The sequence below is a fragment of the Spea bombifrons genome, chromosome 12 (assembly GCF_027358695.1).
Source record: "Spea bombifrons isolate aSpeBom1 chromosome 12, aSpeBom1.2.pri, whole genome shotgun sequence".
In the NCBI taxonomy this organism is placed as follows: Eukaryota; Metazoa; Chordata; class Amphibia; order Anura; family Pelobatidae; genus Spea; species Spea bombifrons.
Genome location: NC_071098.1, coordinates 12906482 through 12924159, shown reverse-complemented (window position 1 = coordinate 12924159; position 17678 = coordinate 12906482). Strand labels below are relative to the sequence as shown.

The 17678-nt window shown below is 37.7% G+C and overlaps 2 protein-coding genes across 4 annotated transcripts in view; one reads left to right on the top strand and one right to left on the bottom strand.

The window, feature by feature from the left end:
* FDXACB1 (ferredoxin-fold anticodon binding domain containing 1) overlaps positions 1-17426 on the top strand; it is a 104555-nt gene extending 87129 nt beyond the window's left edge. The window contains exon 7 of the mRNA XM_053451702.1: positions 17411-17426. The gene's annotated coding sequence lies outside the window, so the exon portion shown is untranslated. The remainder of the gene's footprint in view (positions 1-17410) is intronic.
* Positions 7572-17678, bottom strand: part of DIXDC1 (DIX domain containing 1) — a 56899-nt gene continuing 46792 nt past the window's right edge. For all 3 annotated transcript variants that reach the window (XM_053451699.1, XM_053451698.1, XM_053451697.1), the window contains 11 exons: positions 16211-16261; positions 15667-15771; positions 15251-15304; positions 14454-14546; positions 13151-13222; positions 12366-12458; positions 11737-11898; positions 10663-10729; positions 9290-9398; positions 8872-8980; positions 7572-8081 (listed from right to left, as the gene is read on the bottom strand). In XM_053451699.1, coding sequence (XP_053307674.1) covers positions 8001-8081; positions 8872-8980; positions 9290-9398; positions 10663-10729; positions 11737-11898; positions 12366-12458; positions 13151-13222; positions 14454-14546; positions 15251-15304; positions 15667-15771; positions 16211-16261 — 996 coding nt within the window. In that variant the 3' untranslated portion in view covers positions 7572-8000. The remainder of the gene's footprint in view (positions 8082-8871; positions 8981-9289; positions 9399-10662; positions 10730-11736; positions 11899-12365; positions 12459-13150; positions 13223-14453; positions 14547-15250; positions 15305-15666; positions 15772-16210; positions 16262-17678) is intronic.

Sequence of the window (17678 nt, the reverse complement as noted above, 5' to 3'; positions counted from 1 at the left end):
GGCGGCGCTGTTCGTCCAGACCTTAGGTCCGCCGAGAGGTGCCATGTTTCTACACCCAGAAAAAGAATAACACAAGATAAGATTCCATAAGCGGTCCTATTTAAAAATAAAAAATATATATATTTAAGGTACAGGAGCTAATTGCGTCACATGTATTCGGTTTCTACCGTGGGAAATAGTTGACTCACTGCGAGGAGAAAGATGGCAAGGAACACTTCCGGTGGCTTCAGTCCAGCCGAGATTTAAAGCAATGAGGTGGAGCAAGATGGCTGACGTTTTTTCTATATTAATGAGCCGCTGCCAGGGTCAAGTACGCAGAAATGCCGTAAAGAAATACCGTTAGGGCGGGGAGGGGTGTGTGTCAGTGAGTGACAGCGGCTCCTGGCAACAAGGTGACGGGGACAAGTAGTGAAAGGCTTTGGAAGGAAGCGAGCCTGTTGAAATTATTCATTAATAATCACTTTCTTATATCCACGGGGGAAGGAAGCGTTCTGAAACTACAGACATATGTGCCAACCGTGCCAATACTGCAGCACAGCTGTGTGTTTTTTTATTGCTGTTGCTGGCTGTATTGCATGTGCAGCACCCAAAACTGGCACTTGACATGTGAAAATGGGGCCCAGACGTGTAATAGCCGGATGACCTTGCAGGGCTTTATTTGAAAGCACGCTTGTGTATGTGCCATGGGCTGGCGTTCCTGTGGCACCGATGGATCTCTATTTGATTCACTCATCCCAGAAGTGAAAAGTCAGAAAGAACTTACTACCTGTCCATAGCTGCCCAGCCACTGTAGTGATGTGACTTATATTTTCCAGATTACAGGGAAAAAAATGATATGGCAGACCTCTTGCCCAAGCGCAGGCAGCTTCATTTGCCCGTTTTGGCCGCATTGGGGAACATGCTGTGCATGGGAAAGCTACACGCGATTGAATAAATAATTGGGTCCAAACTCAAACGATGATGTAAGTGGGAATGGGGTCTTGCACATGTACGTTGAATGAATGTGCTGTGGCACTGGCATCGGCTCACGCTCCAGTAAGAAGGATTGATGGCGAGGTTTGAGAGGGCATCCACATGGGCACTTCCTTCATAGCGCCATCAGATAACATAATGTGTTACTTTTCCTTGTTATAGCTGTTGGTAAGGTGACCCTGCAGTGACAGTGTGGTTACCCGCAGTATGCAAGCAGCTATAACAAAGGTTTCAAGCAGGGTAAGGGTTATAGGTGCGATAGGGTGAGATGTCCCCCTTCCAATGCTCTGCCTCTTTTCCCTGCTCCCTAGTGATGTGACTCGGATGACTAATGGGTGGTGTGAAAGACCAGAAGACACCCAAGCCTGCCTCAGACCCGGTGTCAGCTGAACAGGGAGGATCAGCTTGAAGCAGTGAGCACTTGTAGGTCAGTTAATTAAGAAAGTAACATTAGGTTGGAGGCTGCTGTTCAAATTTGGTCAGAGAATTAAAAAATGTAATCATCCTGCAACCAAAATGGCTATGTAGCCCCCCCCGCCGTGCGCCTCTGCGTCCGTAAATATGTTTCTTACACACCTCCATAACCCTATGGGCAATTTACAAAAGATACACTACTTATTGAATGGATGGTTAGTAGCTTTGGATATAAACAACTATACAACTTACACCTAGGCTAAGGACAAAAACAAGATTTAAAGCAATCTTTTACCTTATATCTGCAAGGCTCAGTTTCTCTAAACAGCTTAACAATGACATAGGTCATGCAAGATCTTCCTTCCCCCTACCCATCTAGGGTCCAAAGGCTGTCCCATTGCAAAGACTTATGAAGTCATTAATAATGAAAGGCAATATTTCTGCTCTTCTGCATAATGTGCAAGAAACATTGCATGAGGAACTAGATGGCTTATTGTGCGGCTACCATACCTCAGCATCTGAGGCAACAAAAGGTGAAGACCATATGCTGATTTTCATTTGGCTGTTTAGTCAGATTCTAGGTAAGCAAATTGATAGGGTGTACCAAGCACTTAAGCTGAAAGGGCTATCTAGACCAAATTCAGCTGGGCTTTCTCCTTTTGTAACACAGTTTCTCCCAACGCGGCCAATAGGCCTCTTTGTGACACAGAGGACCATGCTTTATGGGCTCCTCAGTGTGTCTACTATCTCCAAAGCCCACTTTTGAAGCAAAGATCCAGATAGGAAACTGTGCCCAAAAAGGTGAAGCTTACTCCCCATAAGTGCCACCAATGCAGACCTGGCTCAATGCTCGCCAGCTGACTTGAGGTATAGGTTTTTCCATGCAACCAGGTATATACTGAGAAACCAGTCGATAAGCCCAGCTTTCCACTCGACCTCCAGACCTGCCAGCCTAACCTGAGAAGCCATCTGTGCAGCTACCTTGCCATAAAAGTTTGTATTGTATTTACTTATTGCATGTCCTGGTTTCTCTTGGCATTGGACACTTGGAACACTAAGCTCTGGTTCTTTCTTTTATGACAATAGATGGCTATAGGAATTTTGCAATATCAGAGAGTTTCTATCCTACACATAAATCCATCAAGCCTTCTTCTGATCCAGCCCAGAGATGCCAACCAGCTGGCTACAGAAGGGTTTGTACCCTCACCCTCCAGAAACCCTGAAGGGTTAATTTTGTCAACTCTCATACCTATCAAGAACTGAGAGGGGCAATTTTTACTACACTGTGGATTAGTGGTCTCTAGGGATGTTCTATTTTTCATGGTTTTTACCAAACCTATTATTTTAGTTTCCAATTTGCTTTTTTCACCTTAAGGGCTCATTGAATATATTTGGTTGTGGAGTTGGCTTAATATTGGGCACAATGGGCACCATGTAGGTTCTTGTTTCTATACCTATTCTCCCTGGAAGAAGCAGTTTTCATAATAACCCCCCACAACATCAGTTGGGGTTTCCTAGACTTGCGCTTTTGTATTCGAGAGAACATGAAAACAAACACAATGGGTTTTTTTTTTTTCATATTTGCTGCCAAACTGGAAAAATGTCTGACTACAAGGCAGCAAGGTTCACTTACAATGGAAGAGACATGCGGTACTCTAACCCCTTGATGACAATCGATGTGCCAGGATTGTCATGACTTCAAATGGGTGTAGAAAGCGATCTACGTTTGCTTTCTTCACCCAAACAGGCACTGCATTCAACCATGCAAGTCAAAGGAGCCCAGCTTTCTAATCACAATGTGATTAGTAAAATAAATTAGGAAAAATCTAGTTAAAAATGAAAACCCATTCATGGGTGGTATCACTGTACTCAGGAGATGTTGCTGAACACATATTGGGGTGTTTTATAATAGTGACATATACCAGGAGCTGTAAATTCATATCCGAAGTAAAATGTGTGTGGCAAAAACCCCCCGCAAAAAATGACTACCACAAAGTTTGACAAAGACTGGTGGCAGAATTAGTGCATGGTAGTTAAAATACCAGCATTTGAAATACCCTGGGGTGTCTAGTCAAAAATATATGGTTTGATGGGGTCAATTGCATTGGCCGGCTTCAAAAATACCCGAAATGGCACATGGGGGAAGAATTACCAGATTTGGAAAAAATGGTTTTGAAATAGCAAAGCACTACTTGTACTTATTGCTCCATAAAAAAGCAAAAAAACATATAAAAACATTGGGTATTTCTAAACTCAGGACAAATAGTAGAATCTATTTTGCAGTTTTTATCATTAGTTTTCATAGATGAGTAAACGATTGTCCAAGTAAAAGTCACAAAAAGTCCTTATTTCTCAATTTTATATTTTTTCAGGATGTTCATAAACTTTTTGTTAAACTTGCATTCAGCATTGTTACGTGTATTAAATACAAGGACATTTAAAGTATAATTTTGGTATTTGCATTATCAAGAGAGATGCCCACTGAAAATTAGCATTTTTTTATGCCAAAAAATCACCAAACCAAACTACCCTGTTTGTCCAACTTATTGTTTTGAGGTTGCTAAATGAAAGAGAACATTTTTAAGATTCATGGCCATAAGAAGGGTCTCTTGCTCTCACTCTCACTGCTTGGCAAGTGACGATAAACCACATACACAATAAAATAAACCCACACACTAGGCAGAATATTTATTATTCTTTATGTACAGAAAACAGCTCATAAATTGGATTCACATATAATCTTATTCTGTATGTACAAAGATGGGATTCTCCACAGACCCGAATATCTCATAATAAAATAAATGTACTAGTGAAACGTTTTAGGAACGTGAGGCATTATTTCAACGATGATAGAAAACTACAAGCCATTTAAGTACACGTTTGCGGTTTGCGGTGGATATGACCATACAAAAACTCAACAGTGTAAAAATAGACATGACTCTGGTAAAACAAAACATTTCTTATAAATAATTACATTGTTGTACAAATAGAAGACATCACTAGAGAATAAACACAAACTTTTTTTTTTTGCCAAAAAGGCAAATAAAGTTTAAGAAAACAAAACCAGCCTACCTTCATATTTACAGAAGCTTCCATAAAAACATAAAAAATGGGTTTGAGTAATTGTACATATTTCTTAAAAATAATATATATATATATATATATATATATATATATATAACCACTAAAGATATATATGGCAATGTCAGGTTTTCCACTGGGTTTTAGTACTTTTATCTAACCTAAACCATGACAACAAAAGCACATCAATGCTATACAATAAGACCTTTTATTATGTTATGTTGAAAAGTGCTTTTTTCCCTTGGTTATTATTACAATACAATTATCATAACCATCATGTAGTGTTGTAAATATGTGTATATATATATATATATATATATATATATATATGTGTTATATTTCATTTATGTAACAATTAAGCTGTCATTCTCATTTCTTTTTTCTTCCAATAGACTAGAAACTAGATGGGTCATTGACCTGTTTCCAAAATCAAATCTAAAACATCAATCACAACTGTCAATAAACTAGAAATGTTGTACTTTAAAGTGTTCTTTTGGGTATAAAAAGACAGGATTGTATAAAGAGGTTAAAACAACTGTTTTGTATTATAGAATGTATAGAAATTCCGATATGTTCATTTCAAGCATTTTTATGTTTTAGTAACTTATGTCTTAGTAGCAGTTTCAATAAAATGTCTTTTATTTAATTGCACAACAATTCATTAACTGCATTGACTATACTCTCCCTTTAAAAAATGTAATCCTAACATGTCTGTCATTTGTGAATAAGATATTCTCAATGCTTCCTAGCCTTTACATGAAAGGTCTTTGCACCAAAACAAAATACATTTTTTTTACATTATATTGTTAAGATATTACGCTGGAAAACATATTCTTTTGGAAACAGAAAACAAATACAAATAAATAAGGACAAAGATATATGCTTGAGATATGAACAGATTGCATAGGTAACTAACAAGAAACCTGTATACATTAATGTGTGCAATACCGGGATTTGGGGATTTTTAGTTAAATGTTCCTAAACTTTGGGACAAAAAAAAAATGAAGGGTTTAGCTTAGTTGTCATTTTTTTTATGGCACAAATAATAATTTAAAAAAGAGTGCATACATTTTAATGAATAAACCTGGTATTTAATTATGTTTTCTGTATCACAGAGAAATAATAACCACCTTAGCCAAAAATATTATAACATCCGTCTATTTTTCCACACGGATACGGAAGTTATCTACATAACAACTATGCTCTTGGAAACAGATGGGGAATGTCAAATGTCTGTTACTGGTCATGGGTTGAGTAAAGCTCGTGCGGTGGATAGTATTTCTAGTTATGTATCAGTTTAGTATTTCTGGTTGTGGATGTAAATAAAATATTTAAGAAGGAGCAAGAGGGACGTTCAAACGAAACATCGATTTATGAAACAGATGTCCTGCCGTTGTTGAACAGCAGGCGGTGCTGTTGAGCTGTTACAGCGGCTCCACTACCCAGAGCTTCACAGCCTATTCTAATACATGGGAAAGTACATTGTGTGAATACACAGTCACAATTTCAATGTATAGTATCCATACCTCACACGTAGAATGCGTACACTGTATGATCTGCACATGGTATATATTTATGTATGAATTCTGGTTTCTGCATTTAATAGGCCTTTTTGACGCACCTTTGCATCATTCTTCACGTTTGCACTTGTCATACAAGAATGTATGAAGATACTGAGAATGTGATAAGTAACTGTATTTGGTATATTCATTTAGTAGACATGGGCACAGCTAGCAGGAAGGGATCGGGACATTAGCAGCAGTTAAATAAGCAGTTAGAGTATGCGATAGTATAAACTTTTAATCTTTAAATTAAGTAGGGGTAAGAAGAGTGTTGAAAAGGGAGACATTACATACAAATAACCGGTATTTAGGAGAATAAGGTAAAAGTTATGTAATGGTTCTAGCAGCAATTAGTGGAAGGGTTAGAGGTAGTTTTATTAAAATGCAGGTCTGGGGAAAAGCACCTGATACCACAAATGATTCGCAACGCGAACAAAAATGTTATTAGTGTTAATGGTTATTAACAATGGTCAAACGAATCCTTACCAGTACATGAAAAAACATTGTGGTGTAAAGTGGTCTCGGTAAATCAATACAATGAAATACTGCTGAATGGCAATTTCATGGATCCTGGGAAACTGGAATTCATGAAAAACTCTACATGGTGATTAAGAAAAAACGAATCAACACAAAAGTGGGAACCAATGAGCACAAATAAACAGCTCCATGGGTTAAATATAGCGATGCCAGCTCTCCAGATAAGGCAATTTCTTGGGGACACTAGGCAATTCTTTTGTAATAAATGAGGCAACATTAAGTTTGTGATATGCCACCTTTTCCTCGCATCAGTAGTTTCAGCAAGACACTTATTGACCAAAAGTGACAGAACAGTAAATGCATGAGTGGTTTAGAACCTCTTTGGAGTCAAATGTTCAAAAGGTATTTTTTACTTTGTACCTCCATATAGAGGTGCGAGATATGTCTATAAGTAGGACACAGGCTTCATATACCTAAGCAGGAAAAAAAGATTGCGTCTTTTAACCTCAATAAAATATCCAATGAAATTCATCAGTGATAGATTAGATAAATAGTCATATAACCTATAAGTGTGGTAATTAGATAAATAAGACAAAAAAAACTATTTTGATAAGGGAAAAAAACACAGTCTCGTCTGTTATAACCAGTTAGTATATAACAGTTAGGAACTATAGCTTAAAGGGTTTTCTTGTTCCCATTTGGAAGTTCTAAAAGCAATATTCAAAGTAAATCCCCCAAGAAAAGGGGTAAGACTATGTGTGGAGAATCCACTTAACAATGAAAACCTGAAGGGATTAAACGTGACAGTAATAACTCATTCTCTTAAGTGTTATTTTTAAGACGATCGATAGGTTCCTGCTTTGTGGTTCGAGGTAATGTTTAACCGCTTATGATAATTATATACTTGGGATTTCATTTAGAAGGATGCAACATACCTACCTAGATAAAAGGCAGTGCAGTCACATCATCTGAGGCAAGATATACCATTACCTTTGAGACTGTATGCGATCCATTTTTATAAGATCATTACTGAATTGGCTGCCCAAACAGCAGTGAATTTGTGTAATCTGGCTAATATGTACACATTGCTATAAGAGAGGAGATGCACTCCTACATCAGAGAGAATGCCAACACCATGTACTATTTATCAAAAATACTGAATCTTCTTCAACAACCTATATATACACAACATACGTCTCCTCACATCTTAAAGCCATAATGGACCACTTCACCACTAAGACATATCGTTCTTTTCAGTGTCCCAAATGATCCTTTGCAATATAGATGTTCCGGATGCACCACCAGCAGCCGGTGATTAACCAGTTACCAACGTGCTGTCCTCTGTCGAGAATCTTCCAATCTGTTTGGTCCACAGTGACCTATTTTGGCAGAGTGAGAAATTATCCAGACCCGTATCACAAGAGATGATTTTATCTATATATCCATTCCATGTCCAAGGCGATGAATACATCCCATATATAGAAAGGCATCAATTTAATTGTTTCCATGATCTTCTTCCACCCAAGCCACTATTTTACCTTCCCAGCCTGGGACAATGTCATCATCATGAAATACCTGTTGAAGAAGAACAAGCAACATAAGTTCTGATCAACAGAATCAACACACAATTCTGCATTTCGCATGCATTATTTTGTCATAAGGCTCGTACCCTTTGCTGATGCCATCAACCCAACCGGTCTATAATATTTCCATATCACATGCTAGCACAAACATGGATCCCTAGTAAACAAAGTGCCACTAAGTTCATAACTGAACCCAGCCACAGTGGGATAATTATTACTGTATTTACTACTACTATATATGACTGAGGACTTAGCCAGTGCAGAACGTTGGTCTGTTCCATGGTTTCCAAACATTTATGAAGCAATGATTTAAATATCCATAACAGTCATAATGGACTAATTTTAATTGAACAGTATCGTTAGTATCATGATTTTTTTATATATGCAAACATTTAAATAGGCAAAAGGGATAATATTAATAACATTGGGAGATATTACTTGTTTTTATTAATGCATAACATGTAAATAGGCAAAAGTCATGTTTTCATAAAAATTGCCAGCATCAAATTAACGGAACGCCAAGTACGGCATGCCCACATTCTTTCAATGAATAATCTCCCCAGCTGGTCAAAAATTCTTCAAACTGGGCCACCTCAACTTGGATCATACCACTTTCTTAGGCGGAAGTGCAGTAGGGTCACATACCACAATGTTACAGCCCCTTGAACAATTGCAGTTACTTCATGTCACCTTGTTACATGACAAAGACTTTTCTGTGACTAGGAATACTTTGTGCGACTGTTATTTGAAGAATGACAAGACTGGCACAATTATATAGATACCTCTTCTTTGACTGTTCCAAATTCTGGATCCAGCGCCTTGAAGTGGTACCTGTGATTCCCTTCTCTGTCGATTGCTGCTTTGAAATCTTTCAGCGTGACCTCTCCTAACCTGCGAGAAGAACATAAAAGCAAGCACGTTTCAGAAGGGTATGTAGCAGGTTTATGTGCTAAACACAAAAAAAATAAAGGAAGTACGCAGAAACATCTTAGTTCCAGATACTTGACTACACAAAACATATTATGTAACGATAATTAAGATGATATTAAGGAAATGTGCATGTACATGTTCACCACACATTGCAATTCCACAAAATATCATGTTGATGGACAGCTAATAAACCGTAGTATGTATGGCCATCAGAAGACAAATGTTTTGACAGCCCCAGACAACACTCAAAAGGGTGGAAGTTAGCCTTACCTCTTTGGTATGTTAACCATGAAAGGTGTCAGCGAGCGATCAGTAAAGTAGAGCACTTTGGTACAGGAGCTGCTGCCCATAGCTGGGGCGCTCTGCGAGTGAGGCATCTCTGTAAAACACATACAGAAGACATTATTACAATTATGTGGCAAAACAGTTCAAACCCAATAAAGATCTAGCAAGGCTGGATAGCTGCTTGTCACTGGGGTAAAACAAGAAAACTATGGATATGGATGTAATAGTTCAAGACAAGATAAAGTCTTTAGTCAAAGGTGATACCTTTTATTGGGCCAAAATACAAAGAGATGCAAAGCTTTTGGGACCTTGAGTCTCTTTTTCTTCTGAATGGCCTATCTCAAAGTCACTGAACATGTCTTAAGCTGTAAATGTCATGGGTTTAGTGTGCGTGCGCATGAAAGAACCCAACAACTGTGTCACCAGCAACAGAATCTCCCGTCTGCACAGGTTTCAAACCCAAGAGAGATTATACAGTATTTGTTGATCTACAGTTTACACATGGAATAAGACTATAGTTTTTCTTTTGCACTTATGGGAAGACTTATTGAGGAGTGAAACACTGGAGGTAAAAACATTAATGTAATTGTATTAAGACTAATTTTCAGGCTCTGTGAACAAGATTTTCCATCTTTAATTTTCCATATTTTAAAGCAGAACCAATATTTAAAACTTTTTTATATTAAGTTCAATAAACAGTTAATAGAACGGAAACAATCATAATGTATAAATATATATTTTTTGCCAAAAGCTTTTTGGGAATAAGACGCCTGAACAATGGGGTATTTGTGTTTTGATGTGTAGCTGGCGCTCTATGTCCACTCACAGCATCATTGTATAGCATTTGTTACTCTTACGCTGGTTGATTTTACAAAATGTTGTAAATGCGGCTGTGTTTTGTAAACCGTGTCCGGCTACAAAATACCTGATTAACCAAAGAACCGTGAAAACTAACCTTATAGTAAGGATATGATTGCAAAGTCGGAGTAAACCCAAACCCAAGAACATTTTTTAGTGAAGCGTTGGGTTAGAAACCCATTTTTATAAATATATAAACCATCATCAAGTATGATTAAAATATAAAATGTGAAAAAAATCAGTATGTATTTGATACATTGTTCATAAATACCTAAAATATATTAATGTACTGAATATGCCCTGATATTGGTAACACCAAATATACCTGGGCTATTCATGTATTTTGACATTATATGGACAAATATGATACAGATCACTATTTCTTGGATTGGTTAAATGGTTTTACTAAAGAAGATCGTCTCACTAGGTACTTCAGAACAGTTTAATATCATAAGTGAATTAACAAATCTAAAATAGTTAAAATGCGAAACCATGCTTACTGGAGTTGGGAGGCCAGGAATCCCGGTATTCATTGACTCCTTTATTTCCAGAAGCCCTTCCCCGAGCCTAGAAGAGGCAAAAAAATATATAGCATAGTAGGATATACAGACTGTTCTCGGCTAAATCAACAGGAAAATAAGAAAGTTATATTGATCTGGTTTGGAACAGTGACGATACGGCCACGTTTGAAATGCAGGACATTTTGTATACTAAATACGTACCGCATCTCAGATTGTTGCGTAGAGCTTGAGAACATTTATGCTGCTACACTGAATGTTTATATGTAGTATACTGTATATATATATATATATATATATATATATATATATATATATATACATACATATACACTACTGTTGAAAAGTTTGGGGTCACTTAGAAATGTCCTTGTTTTTTAAAAAAAACAAATGAATGTGCCAGCAATTATAGGGTTCAGATACTGCTGGGTCAATGCAGTTAAAATTTGCTCTCAAATTCTGATATAACCATAAGGTTGCTTCGTTTAAGCAGCAATATGTTTGATGTTATATGAGCTCCATAATGTCATGCACAACTGGGTCAGTGTGAGTTTTGCACTGAACAACAAATTGCCATAGGTTTGGTGATACAGAACTCAGTGGAACCATATGGACAACCCCCAATAAAGTAAGGATTCTACAGGCAGACACAAATAAAATTAAAATAACAGAAAACATAAGATTTAACTTGTCAGCAACTGCACAAAGCTTGAAAGGATATACATTACTTAATGTACTTAGATCAGTAAATTGATAATTTACAAAACCATATGATAATATAAGGAGGCTAACAAGGAATGTGAAAGAAAGTGAGGGACTGCTGGATGAGGAAAATGGTCTATGGTTGTAGAGCTCTTAAAGGGTGGGGAGAAAAATGATTTCTTTATAATGCAGATTGCAGGTATTCAGAAGCTAGATTATATGCTTAGTGCACAGACAATGTAAGAATTATAGAGGTTTTGGTCAATAAAGTAAAAGTGGGACTGGTAGATACAGGCAAGCCACTCATTTTCCAGTTTTTGTTGTAAAGTTAAGAATTTTGGAACAAACACCTACCCTCCTGTCTTGTCTCCGCTGGGTTTCAATGGCATGCAGCCTGTCCATCAAGCTGGAGATCCCCTGCTCCAGACTGTCTATCGTGTGGTGTTGAGGATCATGGCCACTAAAGCTGTTTCTAAGACTACGCAAAGCATCACGTACCAACTGCAGATCATTGGCCTGAGAAGTGTCACAATGAATGGTGTTAGTATCCAGATATAGCAATAAACATCTAATCATGAGAGAAAACAATACTCCACTCCTCTCTTTCATTAATATATGTTTTTGCACCTTTGGATAGACACCATAATATTACCGAATGGGCTAAGGATTATCCAATAAGTAAAGAAAAAAAGAATTATGGAAATGTGTAATATACAGAAACAAAAGAAATGGGTAGGAATGGATAGATGATACATGACTATGGGGAAGCAGCAAGAATCAGGCATACAAGAAATGAATGTGGGCAGAATGAAGAGAAATGGGCAAACAATAACTGGGAAAGGTTCATAAACAGAGCGTGGTTAGCCAGTCAGACATAGAACTCTAGATATAGTGGCACCACACGGTCCTTAAGATGTATTGAGTCTTATATTAAAAGACTGTGCTCCAACGAGCAATGATCCAAAATCTAGTACTGCACCCACCGTTCTCTGAGGAGCAGGTTCTCGTGAAGACCCTTTGACTATTGGCTGTAGGAAGCCATTGGTATGGGATGGGTGACTGATATAGCTGCTGACCTGAAAAATGGAAACTTTATTTTAAAACACTGGAGCTTCACTAAAAGTTGAACACAGTGGAAAAAAGTCCTTCTCACACTGATATACATTGTAGCACAAGACTGAAAATAGATGAGATATGAAATAGTACAGAAACACACTTTCATAATATTATGTTTAATAATAATAGTGTATTTATTAGATCCATTCGATTTTACTTATAGAGTGTCAGTAGGTTCCATAGCACAATACCAAAAAGAGGAGAATACAAAAAAAATAGAAAAATTGACACCATGTTAATTAACAATAACATGGGCATTAGACATATAGACATAAGAGAAGAGGGCCCTGCCCTAGCAGGTTACAGACTATTATGAATCATTGGTGCTGGTTTACTTAAAGCCTACAGCACTAACATCTTAAATATATTCAATTATTTCTTAAATAAAGATATAGGTAGAAGGGGGTACTATTGCAACATATGATCATGGCCTAGCATGAAAAGTTTACCTATACTATTATTGTATTGTGAGCGGTGTTTCCACGTCAATCAAAGGCTAGACCTGCTTCAGGATTCAGGAATGGTAGACTGCGAGGTCTCTTAGAGAGCCTAGATGTAGTTTAGATCAAGTTCTTCCTGACACCTGCTGTATCCCCATATCAAACTTTTACTTCATATGAAAATTGGATCAATCCAGAACACATTACAGTACCTGCTCATCCTCGCTGTTCAGGAACTGTTGTAGAAGAGCTTTCCTGTGGTCTAATTCTTTCTGGAGTTCATTCTAAAAAAGCAATTACATTTTTTTAGTAAAAAAAAAAAAAGTAAAACGAACAATATCAATACATATCTTATTTATGAAATGGACTGAAAGCAATACAGACCAATATTAAAACAGCAACAATTATTAAGAATATAGAATGTTATTTACAGTATAAGCCTTATAGAAGCACATATGACCTTGTAATATTTTAGTTTTTTACTTTAAAATGTTCATTTAGAATGGTACTTAGACATTTCAACATTAAATGGAAAAACCAAGAATGGAGCATTTCAAATGAAAATGCCAAGGACTATTTTTCTTATGCTGTAATTCCTGAGTGATACAGTTACTGGACGATAGATATATCAGTCTTTTTGTAAACAAACATAGAATTAATAAATTAGATTTTGTTTTGTAAGGTACAAAGGAACACTAACAAGTCTATATTTTTTGTATACGGAAATAAACGGCAGTGAGCCAACAAATTTAATGGGAGGCACAAAATAAGGAAACAGGATTTAATACCCTCTTATGTTTCCAACATGCTTTCCCTAAAGTCTCATTATCACCCTAAACTGGTCTCCACCTAGCATGGACTGGTTTCACGACCTAGTATGTGCCCGTTCTATGGTTGAAACTGAAGACCTTTGACTGGTCTGGGACACCTACAGACACACATATATACCAGATGTATAGATAAATGTACAAACACATGGACGAGACAACATCATAAATGAGCCAACTATGTCTTATTTGCTAGATAAATACAAATAAAACTAAAGCACAATGATTAATCACAGATCTGGAAGCTGGATACTTTTAGGAGCTATGGCTCTTGGGGTCTGTCCATCCCTGGTTAAAGACAAGCCTACCCAAGGAGTTTGAGTCCTGTTTATTTGCATCTTGCAGATCAATCAACACATGACATGGAAAGAACGAGTAGCTAAAACCAGATTGAGTTTTCAGTTGAAGCAACTTTTTGAAATTTTTGATAAAGTACTATAGTTTGTATAGGGGATTAGAAAGAACTATTCTGATGTACTCATGGCTTTAGGCCAACATGGTAAATCCTATCTATTATCAGCATTAAATCCCCAAAACTCCAAAAAAAAGTCTGCTCAGGCCTAGAAAACAAGATAACATCGCAAGATAACGACCATAACCCAGTATATACATGTATATATGTGTATATTCACATAACCTTGATCAAAGACAACATACGCTACTGCTGAGATCAGATACATCACCGTACCTTTTGATAGTTGGCTTCTGTGAGTTTACGATGAGCTTCATCCAGCTTTCCCTGCATCTGCTGTACGACCCAATCCTTTTGGTTCAATTCTTTCTGCAAATGAATAAGAATTTACATAACGGACATATTCAGTTCACATGATGGAGATATTATCATACAATTTATAAAATATAGGTCAACATACTAAACTAATCATTATACAGGCTCTGTGAGAAGAGACATGGATTAGTGCAGAGGGTCCTGGTACTAGTCCAAGCAAAATCTTCTTTTAATATCTTCTTTTAATATCGGTACAAGTGCAGGGTAACACAGAGACAAGTTACAGATCTTATAAAGTAAAGTCTTATGAAGTGAGTTGTAAACAGAACACCGGTGAGAAGTCTAGCAGCATGATCAGCAGGGGAGAGGGGACACAAATCTTCCATCCCAGTCTTAGAAAGACCGTAGTAATGAAGCCAAAAACAGGATTCAGTCTAGTAGTTCATGTCTAATAATAATAATGAGTTTGATCATCGTTGATGTGAATGGTTGATCATTGGTGATAATGTTGGTGCCATGGCTAAAGCTATGAATGGCTGAGATGAAAGTGGGCACACATTTTAGGATTGTAGGATTGGGGTGCACAGACCTCTGTAGCTACTGGTGGGTGACGGTTGATTATGAGTAACAGAAAATAAAAGTAAGAAATTAGAAAACGTTAAAAATACTATTTCAAAGTGAAGGCTCAATAATCATATAACAAGAAAAGCCTTACATTTCACCAGTGCATGCCATAAGATTACGGAAAGTGCCCTTACTTTGTATTCTGCAATTAACTGGTTCCGCTCCTCCATTTTCCTCTGTAAATCCACCTAAAAATAAGTAAACCTTTGTTTCTTTATGTTCTAAATTTTGTTAACATGCACTTTTGTTTTAACTGACATACAAACTATTGGAAGACAATGATGTAGTTTATAAAGTAAAAGCCACCTTCTAAATGTGTCTTCAGTGGATGGGACACCATCTTCTTATACAGTAAGTGCCAGTTACTGTATTAACCTCTACTATTTCTGCTAGGATGCAGTTCCACTAATCTACCACTCTCTCAGTAGAGGGTGGTAGATGGCGTATGTCTATTCCAATCACCGCTGTCTCTCACTTCTCCAACTCCTAAGAGCACCATGGCCCATCGATGCAGAATGTTCCATTTTGCACATTGCACTTTTTTACTCACATTTTGGTTGCACAGTTCATCTTTGTCCATGTTGCTACGCAACAACTCCTGCTTTATTTGAAGAACAGAAGCTTCTTGGTTCGCCATTCTCTGCTGTAATGCATCCTGGGAGAAGTAAAGCATTTGTTTACTCACCAGCCCTTGATCAATAATGAAAATCCTAATTTATCAAAATATTACATATGTGACAATGGTTGAGATGTAATCATAGTTAACACTGAGAAACAGCATGTGTCTGAGATATTTTATCTGGAAATATTTGGAAGCACTTTGAAGCACTAAAGCTCAAACAGCCTGTATAATAATTTGTTTTAAATACCTATTGAAATAGCTACTGTCATGATAGAGGGTCAAACTCTGGACTATTACATATTAAATAACCGTCTAAATTTTCTTAATTTGTTTGGAGACTAGTCAGGATCTGTTTCATCTTTACTAGATGCCTTTAAACCTTTTAAGCTATTGGGGCTAAGATATAAACCACCCAGGTTTAGAACAGTAAAGCATACAGTTTCATTAACATTTGCCTTGCTGTGTTCCTCACCTTTATACCCTGTAAGTTTCGGTTTTCTTGTTTGTAGTTCAAAAGTTCGTTCTGAAATAATAAAAGTTTCAAGCGGTTACAGTGCATTTGTCATGCAAAAGGGGTCTGCATGCATTAAATGCACACAACAGGTTTTTGGGTTAATTCCAGCCATGTATTCTGCGACTCATACTGACAGAACTGGTTTTATCCCTCTGCTAGGGCAAGTTGGTCACAAAACACTTACAATAATCAAGGATATGCCAAACACTATCATGGGGTGGATCATTAATTTATCAAATATGATTGCTAGGACAGTCCCCGGATTAAGGACACTGTCCCTGGACAGATTATGTCCCCGGATGCAGGCCCCTGCTTGCTTGAACCCACGCAGGGGAAGAAGGAACCCAGCTGAGCCACAGGAATTTATGGTACGTCACATGACTCTGCCCCGTTCCTGCTTCCCCTGGGTGGGGCAAGAGAAGTGCTCACACAGAGTGCGAGCAACGCAGAGGGAAGCAGCAGCCCCTGCGGAAGTCTGTAAACTCTACAGGGCAGGGACTTCCGTTTCCAACGTATTCATACAACTGCAGCAAAATGTCTATAGACTGATGTACTTACTATATGAAAGCACTTACTGTACCTGTCCTTTATCATACTGTAAACCATAATGCATTAAGTACTTTACTATTAGAGTTTATTACATAAAAATCTGCACACATAAAAAGATTTCTGTTTGAACAATTTCTTAATCTCTTATTTAGGGTAAATCAAAGTTTTTATTGGCATTTTTGGTATTTCGAAGAAGGGAACAGAAAAAAAAAAAGAGGGAGGGGGAACAAGGCAAAAATACACAATATCTAGGAGGCATCTCCACACAGTGCAGATAACTGGTAACAATAGTAGTAATGCGGAACAGCTGGTAGCTTAAGCGCGTAACTCGGTGCGCTTTCCAAACCAAAAAATAAAATACAATGCAATGAGAAAGCGGCCAGAGAGGGCGCGGCGGGGCATGTGTAGAGGAGAACGCTGGTCGATAGAAATGCGCCGTCGAACCTGGGCATGAGCGGAGGCCTAGCACACAAGAAGCACCAGACACACGAAGGAAAGGACAAAGGACGCTGAGGGGAAGAAGGCGGAGGGAGGATGACGGGGAAAAAGGGGGGGAAGGGAAGAGAAGAAGAGAGAGAGGAAAAAAGAAATAAATAAAGAAATATGAAGGAAAAAAAAAAAAAAAAAAATTAATAATAATCATAAAATAAAAGGGGGGAGAAGGAGGGGGACGATGGACAAAGAAACACAGAAAAAGAGAGGAGATAGGAGCGCAAGAGGGAGAAGAGGAGGAGGCTAAGCCAAGAGGGGGCGGATAAGAGGGCCAGACACAAACTCCAGCCAATAGAACCAGGTGGACCGATATCGCTCAGTCGCCCCAGATGCCAAAAGGTGCAATTCCTCAAAAATTCGTATCCGCTCCACACGGAGGACCCAT